The sequence below is a fragment of the Bombus vancouverensis genome, chromosome 15 (assembly GCF_051014615.1).
Source record: "Bombus vancouverensis nearcticus chromosome 15, iyBomVanc1_principal, whole genome shotgun sequence".
Classification (NCBI taxonomy): domain Eukaryota; kingdom Metazoa; phylum Arthropoda; class Insecta; order Hymenoptera; family Apidae; genus Bombus; species Bombus vancouverensis.
The window spans coordinates 10,416,735-10,429,427 of record NC_134925.1 but is presented as its reverse complement, the minus strand read 5'-3'; the positions used below and the strand labels follow the sequence as shown (position 1 = coordinate 10,429,427).

The 12,693-nt window shown below is 41.4% G+C and overlaps 1 protein-coding gene across 3 annotated transcripts in view; it reads right to left on the bottom strand.

The window, feature by feature from the left end:
• Positions 1-12,693, bottom strand: part of Sema5c (Semaphorin 5c) — a 32,042-nt gene that overhangs the window by 16,478 nt on the left and 2,871 nt on the right. Inside the window, exon 1 of one of the 3 annotated variants that reach the window (XM_033349951.2) lies at positions 10,066-10,445. The exons of 1 other annotated variant lie outside the window; for it this stretch is intronic. Coding sequence is in view for 1 of the 2 variants with exons in the window: in XM_033349949.2 (XP_033205840.1) it covers positions 5,349-5,351 (3 nt within the window). In the remaining variant the exon portion in view is untranslated. Of the gene's footprint in view, positions 1-5,348; positions 5,500-10,065; positions 10,446-12,693 lie in introns of those variants that run through there. One more of the 3 variants, XM_033349949.2, reaches the window with a different exon arrangement.

Genomic DNA, 12,693 nt, shown 5'->3' with positions numbered 1-12,693 from the left:
GTGTGACGAGAAATAGAGAAAACATGCGGTATAAATATAAGAAAACAAAGTGCTGCGAAATTCTCTGCAGAGGTTCGCATGGAAATTCTTCCTGAAACTTTGCACGGATATATTTGCCAAAGATTTCCATGGATTTATTTCCCACAGATTCGCGTGGATATATTTGCCCAAGATTCGCATGGAAATATTTCCCAAAGATTTCTACAGTCGGACTCCCTGTAACGGGGACTAAAAATTGCGCCACTGCCCCGGAGCAATTTAGAAATTGTTGGAAATTACTCGTTTTTGATATAAAAATATATGCGTCTTCGAATTCACTCGAAGCAGAGATTTGCATTAACCCTTGTGCGATGAGAAGGCATTGTTCAGTGTTTTATAATATTAACAAAAAATACATATTTATTTAGTTATAGTTCTTCGCGCTCTTGGATTCGTACAACGCGAAAACCCTGTAACCCGGAACGTATATTTCGCGTTACAGAAGGCCCTACTGTATATGGAAAAAGTAGCGCAATGGACACAATGGATTGATATTATCGAAATGGGGAAAATTCGATCGCAACAGGTGGAAATTCTCGAGGAAGCTTCGCGTGGAAATTCGCGTAAACAACGATTCAAATTAATAGCACGAGGGACACGCGACACGACGCGTAGTTGGAAGAACAGAGCCACGAAATTCCGGACTCTTCTTCCGAGTATCCCCTTCCTGCCGATCGACGATAAAATATTCCGGTCGACGTTGCGGTGGTCTCGGTAGGGTAAACTTTTTAAAAGTCCATGGTTGCTTGCGCGATACTAGGGTGGTACGAACGTCACGGTGGTCTCGAGAAACCCCAAACAGGATACGGTGCTTTCTTCGAATATAAATATCGCGGCGGACAATTTTTGTTACTCGTATCGTCGCTTCGCTATTTTATCGTTGCCGTCCCTTCCAGTCCTCCGTGTATTATGATCGATCGTTTGGACACTTATAAAATTGGAGGCGGAGACACAGAGGTGGATACATCGAGATACATTAGAGGAGAAACGGTGTACCGTGACATCGACACGAATAAGGCCAACGAGGAGCACCAAAGTTACCGTATTTGTCCCGAACACGCGTATGCATGTACCTACATACATACGGTACGTCGAACGGTTTCGAGATCGAAGAAGGTAGCACTACGGAACGATATGGAATGTATTAAATATGGAATGCTTGTTGGGAACGTACGAAGCTAAGCTTTTATTCTTCCGTATAAACCCAAGTTACGAGTTGCGGCATTAATGAAACTCGTTGCGATTGGTACTTAACCAGTTAACTAGATCGTTGTTTAGATCAATCTCATTTAATCGTAAGGATCGAGTCGTTAGTTGATTTTACTTTTCTGATTCTACTCGATCTTGTGTTTTGTATATTTCGTGCAAATAAACGAGATTCAACTGTGCTCAATTCTTATCTACGAGACATCAAATTCGTGACATTTTCGATGTATATCGTTCCGTTTCCAGCTCTATATTTTTTATTTGCTCGCGTCAGATAACCGGCGTCGAATAAATAAACGTAAACTTTAATTATCGCGTAGAAGAGATACGTCGAGCGAAGACTTAACGTGTCGTCGCCTATCTCCGATCAACCTAGAACGAGCTCGGTTTATCAGGAAATGACGTCCAAGGGAGAAGATGAGAAAAAGGTTTTCCACGTTGTCGAAGATTCTTTCATATCATACCAGCTGCACGAATTCAAGCGATTCGATCAAACGGATGACTTGAAATCGCGCAACTTGTATAACATAGAAGAATCAACGAGATTCAACAACGTGGAAAAAAGTGATTTGAAATGATTCGATCGAACGATAAAGATAAAGAAACTTGAAAAAATGCCTCAAGGAGGAAAGAAATATAAAGATAAAGAAGAATAGACATTGCGAGAAGCGAGTATAGATTCATAGATCGACGTCCTTCTTGAGTTCCTGGTCCGTTCAGCGGAAGCGTACTTGATCGATCGATTATGCGCGCGTGACGAGAAAAAGACGCGCTATACTGTGCTGTCATGCCGTGTTGTCCTGTCTTTCTCAAACGTATGCTTAGGTATGTATGGCCGGAATGTCTGTGACGAGCACCGTTAGTCGGTGCAACCGGAGCTTTCGTATCGCACACGAGATGCCTCGTTTTTCTTCCGATTACCTTCGAGATAACGGCGGTCGAATGGAGGCGATAAACGCGCTCGAGTTTTTAAGAGATTAGAAGCTTATTTTCGATTCGTAGCTGTTGTTTACAGTGACTCCCTAAACCCTAAAGTCCCACCAAATTCCCTTCTAAATTTCCCGTTTTTCCTAATATACACAATAATTCTGCGCTCGGTTATACTGCTTTCTTTGAATCATTTTCCGTCCAATCGCACTTTCCTATCCGATCCAAACCAGTACCTATAACGTCGAGTATAGCCGAAGTCTTATTAAAATAAGTTAGATTGATCCAATCAATTGTTTCGCTTTGAACCACTATACATACACAGCCTCGTCACACTATCAGCATTTCGAACTAGAAGCGTAGTCTAAACTTATTGATATAGATAGCGAATACGCAACAAGCTTAGAGAATATTCCTGGAATAAAATCGCAATCTGTTTCGCAAGAAAGACGGTACGGGCCATGTTAAGTATCTCTGTCGTAACAAACATTGTCGCGATTCAGTCGCTTCGAACACATGCTCGTTAACTTTATAAATTGGAATCCAGAAAAAGACGACAATTGCAGGCTCTAGCTTTTAAAATTTACAGAAATATTAATACAGAGAAAAGACATGCTCGTTAACTTGAGAAATTGGAATCCAGAAAAAGACGACAACTACAGGCTCTAGCTTTTAAAATTTACAGAAATATTAATATAGAGAAAATTCTTCGGAAACAGGATCTCTTTTTCCAGACGACGGATATTACGTAACGATGTGTCTGGATAATGTGAAATCGATAACTACATAAAAAGCGGAGTTGATCTGTTCGGCGTCTGAGAGGCTCGATTTAGCTCCAAAAATAACACGCAACGTAAACGGTGCTAAGCTATAAGTCGAGATTACAATTTTTCAACGAGATACTTCGGAATTTTGCTAGAAAATTAATGTATTTCTATTTCACCGCAGCAGTTCAAGATCGAACGATCGCTACTATCGTGCCTATTTCTCTCTTCGAAGCATCCTCGAGGAATCGCAAAGAAGAGCAAAGAAGAGCAAAGACTAGAACGTGTACACGACGCAGCACGTGGCGCATCAATCTCTGTTCGCCTCAATCCGTGATGCGTTTTACTCTGCCGATTTTCCAGAGACTCTTCTGGCAGGGTGTGGCTCGTGCACAGTTGGTTCGTCTCTTTCTCTCGGTGGAACCGTCTTGTTTCCTAGTACCACGGATAGAAGCTCGCGGTGGCTAGCGCACTCGCACGAGCGCGTTACTCGGACGCGATTTATCTCGAGCCGGTAGTAGAGTAGGTTGCTAGTCGGAGGAGCGAAGCGTACATAGCTGCGTGTAGTCGGACGCGCGCGCGACCGGCTTGCGAGAAATTTTATGGGAGCGGGTCGCCAAACATGGTAACACGGTCGCGACTTACCTCGACGGAGGCTGCCGCATCGTCGGAGCGCTCTCCTCCGAGATCGGCATCTCAGTGGCCACGGCCGAGACCGCGATCTCAATTTCCAATTTTAATTCCAATTTTGACCTTACAGCCGCGGATTCCTTGGAAATCTCGTTTCGTTTCTATGGTTTTTTTACTTGCACTCGCTACTGTTGTATTTATTGACTACGGATTCTTACGTATTTATGGAAAATTTCAACACGCAGAAATGCACATAATATGAAAAATATTCCAAATACTTTTCACGATATTTAATGGGAGAAATAAATGTTTACGTAGGTTGCATTTCTTTAATTACGTTAATAAAAGTAAGAAATTGCATAAAAATGTGCAACTAAATCAGGGCTTCTTAAAACTACGTATCGTGATCGCATATGGGATGAGAAGCGTCGAATAGAATTCATCGAGTTATTGATATCCATATACGTATAAAACACTAGCTTTCTAAAAAATCGTATAAACGAGTCTCCGTCTGAAATTAGGATGAAAATGGCCTTAAACGCACTGATCTATCGCAAAACGACATCTTCGTCGTTGACGATTAAAAAGTCTACCTTTTTATGTACGTAACTGCGGTCCCGTAAAATTTTCCCGGGCAAAATGGAGAATGGAAAAGGTTTAAAAAGCGCTGCTTTAAATTATATTTGCATATGTACTGCTTATTAGATTTTATATCGCTGCAAAAGTCCCATGTTATGAAAATGATGCGTAGTATCTTCGTTGAAGAAGAAAGGTACACACCAACGTTTTTCGCAGCCACTGTATTTCGTTTGATTTCACACACCTTGCCATTATCATGTCGCATCTGATTTTTAAGATTTTCTCCGTTATCGTGATTCAACATTCAGGGTGGTGGCTCTCCGAGATTGAGTGGAAACAGGTGGTTCGACGATCGGTCGTTCGCTTAACACTGCAGATAACACGAGGGCGTGCTATCGACTCGACCTCTACACGGTTGCGGTTACCACCATCGCGTGTCGTGCGAAAGAACGTATACAGCTTCTCGTTGATACCGTACCGAAGCAATCGAATGCGATTTCTACCAAAAATACATGATTTTTCGAGCGAAATATAGCGAGATCTCGATCGACGATCGGCTTCGCTGGAACCGAGATAGCCCGGATAAATCGAGACGCGATAAATTAGAAAATGACGACCGAAATTTACAATTCGCTATCTTACGTTCGTTCTATATTTTGGGAATTTATTATAAAAACAGAACGCGTAGTAGGGATGACCTATATGATTAAAGAAACGATACTATAGGAAGATGACACGCAAAAAGAATAATAAGTCCATTTCTATCGGTTTTTTCACTATTGTATCATTTGACAGCTAAAAAGAAGTATATATAGTACGAAACAGTTGGAGAAAGAAATCAGCCGATAGATTCAGAAATGTACGTACGTGTTTCGAAGATAGGAGATAAATTATTCACAATGTTTTCTGAGAAACGTTCGGCAAAACTGTCGTCAGTTCCGATATGGAATTACTTTACAACGTATCGAATAATAAAAATGACTTCGAAGAATCGAAGAATCGCTGGTTTTTATGTATAACAACTGTCTACCGTAGAATGGTTCGGTTTGACAAGTTTAGTCTAGTTTGACAAGAGCTCGGCTAATCGACGTTCGAGGAATAAAAAATGGAGCGCGATTTATGGAAACTCCGTCTTATAATATCTCGCAGCATTGCAACACGAACACAAGATATAAAACGAATAAAAACATATTGTGAACTAACCATCGTCTCCTCGGATCGATAAATGGAAAACGGCGTCAAACAGTCTGGCCATGCGATAAATTTCCCTCGGATTGCGCACCTCGCTTTCGGAATAGTTTATCGAAACGTATTCTCTCTACAATTTCCACAGCATTCTACTGTCTCGATTGCTGTCTGCCGAGGAAATTTATCGAGGAGAGTTATCGAGTCAAGTCACGGCTTATCGGGAAATCATCGATAGAACGGTCAAGGGAGAACGATAAAGGCAAATTATGTGTAATGTCGCGCAAAGGCAGATATCGGGCTCGTAGTACGTTGAAAACTTCGTGAAAGCTTCATCAACTCGACAGAAGAAAAGTTTTGTTCTTCCTTCTGGTTGAAGAGTCGCGTAGCAGAGGAACTCGACAAAGAAGCCATTCACGGCAACCAACCACTCCTCTCCAACGATCTTTTGCCTTCTGCTGCTTCGTCTGTTCCGTCTCTTTCTCTCTCTCTCTCTCTCTCTCTCTCGCGCTCTCTCTCTCTCATAGAGGGTGAGAGCTTTGAAAGAAATCGGTCGAGTTGGCGTCAAGGTGGTTCATTTGGATGACAGCTCTGTCACGCGATCACCTCACCTGTTTTTCGTCAGGATTTCTGTTAATGTCTCACTACAGATGCTTGTTTCCATTACGAAACTCTTAACTTAACTCAATCTTTGATTAACCGAAGGTTTTTTCACAGCTTTGGTGACTGACAAAAATGACGAAAAATTAGGAATAAGAGAATTAAAAAATAACTGACGCACTTTCTAAAAAAAGAGTCTATAGCTGTATGATAAATTGCGGATGGTATTTGTTGGAATTCGTATTTTTATAAACGTAAATAAAAGAATAGAAGAACCTAAACAGGGATTCATTCCATTCGTTGGATACTATAACGAGTATATCTTGGATATTTTTAAAATATTTTCGTATTTCGGTTCAAGTTGTATAAGGATTACTACAATTGCAGATTTATATACAGATAGCTGTTACGAAATAACCGAAAGCAAAGCTTCCAAAGTAATTGAGTCTACTCACCATTTCGTTTTATTGGTACTTTTTCCAGAAAGTTTCCCGTTTACTTCTTTATCTTCGACACTTTCTGCATTTCCAATATCAGATACGGAAAAATACATACTTTCAATTTCAATGCAAACAGAACTTAGACATTAATTGCGTTATACGCGATGACGTTTTATATTTAACGTCTTTCTTCAATCTTTTACGAGCTTCGCTGTGATATCTCTTTCAGACTCGAATTTTTTTTTAATCGCGGGCCAAATATTCTGTAGCGATCAATAACGACATATTCTCTGATATCTATGCAAAAGGAATATAATGCATTCAAATCTACGATTAACTTTACCAATAACTAGTTAATCCTTGCTGCATAAATGAATTAGGACAAGAAATTAAAATAATAGCGATATTTCTAGTTACAACTAATAAACAATACTATTCTAATCGCGACAAGCCACTTTCTTCTTCTCGCATTAGTCGACGAGTGTACGTAGATGAATGCGTATCAAACTACCTAACACTGCTATACGAGATATATGTAATTATATTACCAGGCAATATAATTAACAAAACCAGAAATTTTCTCCACTATCGAAAAAAAAAAAAATGTCTCGATGCTAAACAGGCTAGCCATAAATTCTTCCATTTATCAAACTTAAACGAAAGCCAATCCCTGCTTAACAGAATTTCCTTCTGACGCTATGGTCAACGTCGACGTGTTAAATCAGCTTACGTATATACAATTAAACACCAGCAAGGTGACCATTGGCGCTGCCTTGCCGCAGGCGAGAAAGTGCGATTTCGAGCGTGTACGGAACGCGGACCTGAAGATTCGAATCGTAATTTAGAGCGGATACATGGCGAACCAATCTCACTTGATACTAAACAGCACGAGAAGAAACGAGACAAGACGGCAGACGACACGGAACCCAAGTGGATAGCTTTTACTCGCAGAGAAACGATTCGCAAGAGTACCGTGTGTGTGTGTTCGACCGGACGTCGAACGAACGAGCACGAGAGAGGTAGTGGGCCAGCTCCTTATACGGATCGTTGTTTCGGTCCGCGTGAGGAGAAGTTGCTCCGATCCGTTTGACCATCCAAAACGAGTGGGAACCCTGCCGCGAAAACGGAGATTCTCACCCGCACCTTCGCTTCCTTTCAAACGAAGGAACCTTTGCCCTTTTTCCATTCGTCAACGAGTCTACGTGCTTCGAAACCTTTGGACAAACTCGATAATCTCGAGGGTTGAATGTATATTTTAAACTTCCAAGAGTATATTTACGGTGTAGTTGTACACCGTGAGCCTAAACTCACGTGCTACGCGTCAAGTCCAGGAGATACCATGGCTCGAAATAAGACGGAAATCGAGTATAATAAAACGTTTAATTCTCGAGGACCGGACATTTAGCAAATCTTTAAAATTCTCCTTCATAACCATTATTATTATTATTATTATTATTATTAACCGGTATATTGTTCTTCATTAACAGATAGAAACGGTATTGGGGATGTAAATTAATTGAAACGTCTTTTAACGTTGACTCTGACTGATCGGGAGTTAAAACCAGCATTCTATACTAATTTTTAACTTCTATATACACCGGCTACAAATTTTGCCAACGAATTTCAAAATGAAAGCACACATAATATACGAATGACAGTTTTCTATGTTACGTTTTAAATACCTTCATAGATTTTTGCACGTAGAATAATCTTCTATCGATTAATACTGTCTGGCTGGAGATTAAAGCAAATTTACGTGTACTCGACAAGTTTTCAAATTCGATTTTCTCGTAAATGAATCTACCAACGCGATCTTCTTATCTGTGATTTTCATCTTACGTCGTGCGATAGAATCGCCTTCGTTTCACTTGCATATACCGTGAATTTAAATTGACATGTGCAGCTATACACTTTGGATCAATCGTACGTTTATGTAATGATTTCTCCGAAGTGATCGAGATGTTTCCATTAGAAGAAACACAAGTCTTATCTATTGTCAGCGTTAACTTTCGTAAACAGGATTCGATAAACGGCAAGGAAAATTATTCCTCTTCAATTATATCGTCAAATTACCGAGAGAGCCTAGTCGTTGGTAGGCGAGCCAGGACAAAACATTATCAGAAACAAGGACCCAACGCGTCGTACGTGACCGAAAGAAACGAAACGACACGACTCGCGTGCGTTTCATGGGCAATGCGTGACGAGAGATGCAACGAATCGTTAAAATGCCTCGTAAACTACCTCTCTGTTTCTTCGACCTCGAAAAAACCCATCGAATCGAGAAGCTGCGTTCGACGCGCGTTCCATGTACCACGATTCGTTCGAATCTATCGAACGCGTGTTAACGTGGAATTTTTCCTCGATTTTCTTCTCGCAAGAAATCAGGTCGGCGTTCGATTTCTCTTATGCTGGAAATACATCTCGCATTCTTCAATTTTTGTTAACGCGTCTTTCGTCCCTAAACTTGTGCAAAATTCCCGCAATATGTATTTTTATTTCTATACAAGCTTGCATCCTTGTATGCATTTTGTATTTTTTCTACGGTAACGAATTAATCTAAACGAATAAAATAGAGAAACAGACGAAGAAATTTTTGCTACGATTACTATTATAATTCTATCCTTCTTCTTATTTCACGATCGCTTTCGTAACGAAAATTAAAAAACAACAAGCGGTTCGATAAATAAATAATTCATGCCGTGAGTGGACAGCGACGCTCTCTTGTGCGCGCCACACATATGAATTTCCTCTGGCTTTCGGACCCAACACAATTTTCCCTCCTTCTTCCTTCTCTTTCTCCTCTTTTCTTTCAATTTCGTCTCGTCTCGTCGTATCGTGTTTATGTCCGGTACTCTGAAATCGCATAATTTGTTTCCAAGCTTTTCCCCGGCTTTCAACGGTACAGCGTTTTTCGAGCCATTTTCCATCACTGGGAAAGATTTTTAATTTGAGGGAACTACGAAATACTCGTTGTTACTGGTACACGCGTGATTTCTCGTTTCTGTTGCATGTTTATTAAACTAAAAAATGTCGCAAAGTAGATAGAAAAATTTATCTGCGATCATTCATGCGTGCTTCCTAAAGTACGTAATAGGCAAGTCTAGGTTAATCTCGAATCATCGAAAAGTAATTATACCGGTGTACGTCATACTGATCGTAGAGAAAAACGCGAAACGAGTACTTAAGCAATCTTGCGTGCAACATACTCCTCGTCGCAGAGTGTACACACTGTACAACTCAAAACTATGGATCGACTAATACATAAAAGATATGTACAACACTACCATTTCAAAAAATACCGATAAACTGGTAAATTCGAAAAAAATTTGATGACAAAGACCATAAATCATGTTGTTCATTTTTTTTTGAACCAATTAATTTTGTTCTGCCACAATCCTCAATATCGATAGAAGCAATTGAGATATCGAATGAAAATAAGAACGAAATATCCTACAGAGGCTTTTTTATTTCATTTGCATAGTATTTAGATGTTTACATGGTTGTTCCATGGTAAGATGCAGTTATACCGCAGTCTATACTTTCTACGGTAAGAACGACATTGGAGAGGACGAGACCCGAATAGACGAGCCGTTAACCGGGACGATTAACGCGCGACAAATAATAATATATACTCGCGTCGCTCGTAAAGTGGTCAAGTTAAACCATACGATCTATACGTATGCGTATTCACTTACACAGATTTCGAGGGGAGGTAACCAATCACGTATCCATGGATTCTACCGACATATCCTTCTCTTCTGTCCTCCACATGATAAAGTCGTCCTGTGATACGTTTCGAGCTCCGGATTATCGAGAAGAGGTCTGATCTCGCGTTCGAAGATTTGGACGCGAAACTTTTCGTAAAAGATGCGCTCTTTCAATTCGCAATTTGCGATTTAAGTAACGAGAGCCAACGTTTTATGGCAAGTAGGGAGAAAAGGGGAAAAAGCAACGTGGGTTTCAATGTATATTAGGTTAGGTTGGAAACACAAACAACAACTTCACATTACATAACGCACATGCGTCTCGACTGCCGCGAGAACACTGAGGCACCGTCGCTCGTCGTACAACCTCCCCACTACCGTGGTTCGTTCTTTTGAACCCCATACGCGTATAGTATACACGAGGTCCCCACTGGAAAGACCACTTTGCAGTTTTCTTCGATTCTCCCTAGATGGCCGACAGACCAGCAGCGCTGCTTCCGAACTTCTCGACCGTCGATCTCTTTCTACCGTAGGAGACTCCACTACGGCCCTATCGTCCCTTCCTTTCTCATATTTCCCGGTTTTTCAGTTCTTTTCTCCTTTTTCTCCTTGTCCCCATGGTTTCCTATATCTTCTCCTTTCTTCTCTTTTGTCCAGTTTGCTTTCCCATATTTTCTCCAGAATTTCCTTTCACTCCCTACCTTCCTTTTCTGTCCTTTTCTTCCTTCACTTTTCTCCCTTTTTCTCTACTTTTACGGATATCGTACACTTTTTTTACTTGACTTTGCCTCAAAATAGCTGGACAGATCTTGCGAACTTTTCTTGTTATACTCGCCATGTTTGGAAACAAGCGTCCGTGAGAGAGAGAGAGAGAGAGAGAGAGAGAGAGAGATAGAAACGCATTTGTATACGCACCAGGGCGCCCATCTCGTCCTCCACAAAGGACGACCGGCCACCCTATTCGAAGGCCAAATCGTCCAAGGTCGAACATCCTTCCAACGAAGCGGCTCGGTCGAGTTTTCTCTTCTTCCTTCTCTCACCCTTTCCTCTCTCTCTCTCTCTCTCTCTCTCTCTCTTGCCTCGAGATCGGACGGTGGATTTGTTTGCTCGATCGGGACGACAGAGTGGAAAGAGGAAGGAATGAGACGATTACGCCGTTTACGATTCGACTTTGTTTGCTACCTGCTGCCTACATGACATCGGACGTAAAACGGACGGATGAAAGAGGTCGGGAAGCGTTCGTGTTTGTAAGCAAAGGAAAGAACAGATGGACGAGGGTCCGAAGAGAAACGAGGAAGGGAGTGGGAACGAGATATTAACCCTTTGTGGTCATATCGAAACAAAGATATGGGTACCATGGATTGGTTGGATTTAATTTTTAATGGACGAATATCAGTAAGTCGACTCGAGGCTTCCGAGAAAATAAGTAAAATTTCGGAAATGTAATAAAATCTGAGGAAATTCATCGTATTAATCTTTTACATTAAACGTTTCCGTGCAAAGGTAAATATCACGAACAGTACTGCTTTACCATCGGGACCAGTAAACTTCGAATTTGACTCTGACAGTTCGCAATTGACACAATTTTTCTGAACCTACGATTCTCGTATTATAGGATTTTGTTGCTTACGAAGTGGAATTTAGAAAGAACGACGATCGACAAACCGCTTAAATCGACAGGGAACAGCCACGCTGTCTCAGACTGCCTGACGGATAACTGTGCATACCAACGTGTACAAAGATGCATAGAATGCACCAGAAGAAACGCAGTTTATATTTTTTCAACGCGATCGAAGGGCAGAGAAAGGAGAAACATAGGGGAAGGGGAAAAGGAGAAGAAGATGGAAAAGAAGGTTCAAGGTCGTGAGGATGAAAGAACCGCGTTTACCGTAGGAGTGGTCGTGTGGGGGGTCGATGCGTCGTGGCCTCGAGCGTATGTGTACGCGAGAACGGTTTCGGAACGGCCGCGTAATCCGAATCCGAATCCGAAACCAGTTTCTGCCCCGTGGGTCAACCAGACCCGTCCTCTTCTTCAACGTCGTCTCCCACCGCGTTCGACCCATGTTCGTCACTCCCCCGAACCGAGTCTCCCCCTTTCTATCACGGCGATACATCTCTTTTCGTCCGAATCGCCGCGATCATCTCGTATTTTTTCCATTCTGACGTTTTTCAACCATCATCGACCGATCACGATGATCTAATAATAGAAAAATCCTGATTGTTGCGTCGACGCGATACCTACGAACCGTTCTTTCTCGTTCTTTAAAGACGCGTGAATTAGCGAACGGTCGGTGAACAGCGTTCGGAGACAAGATGTTCGTACGTGTATCATGTTCGTGTCCACTTTACGTAACACAAGCATATTTCGCGCAGTATGCGAATAAATGATAAACAGAACCGTTCGTCAAACGTAATAGTTGACTCATGTGTTTGCATCAAACGAACACGGTGCAGTACTTGAAATATTTTTCTAGGTTTTGGGAATTTGTTACATGCAATATTCGTAAGAAAATCGTAGAACGACTATAAAACGTTTGCCAACATCTTACGAAATGTTCGGTATCCGCTCGCGTCCTTTTCGCGAACTATCGAGCTTCAAAGTGGGGATACGATGTTGCT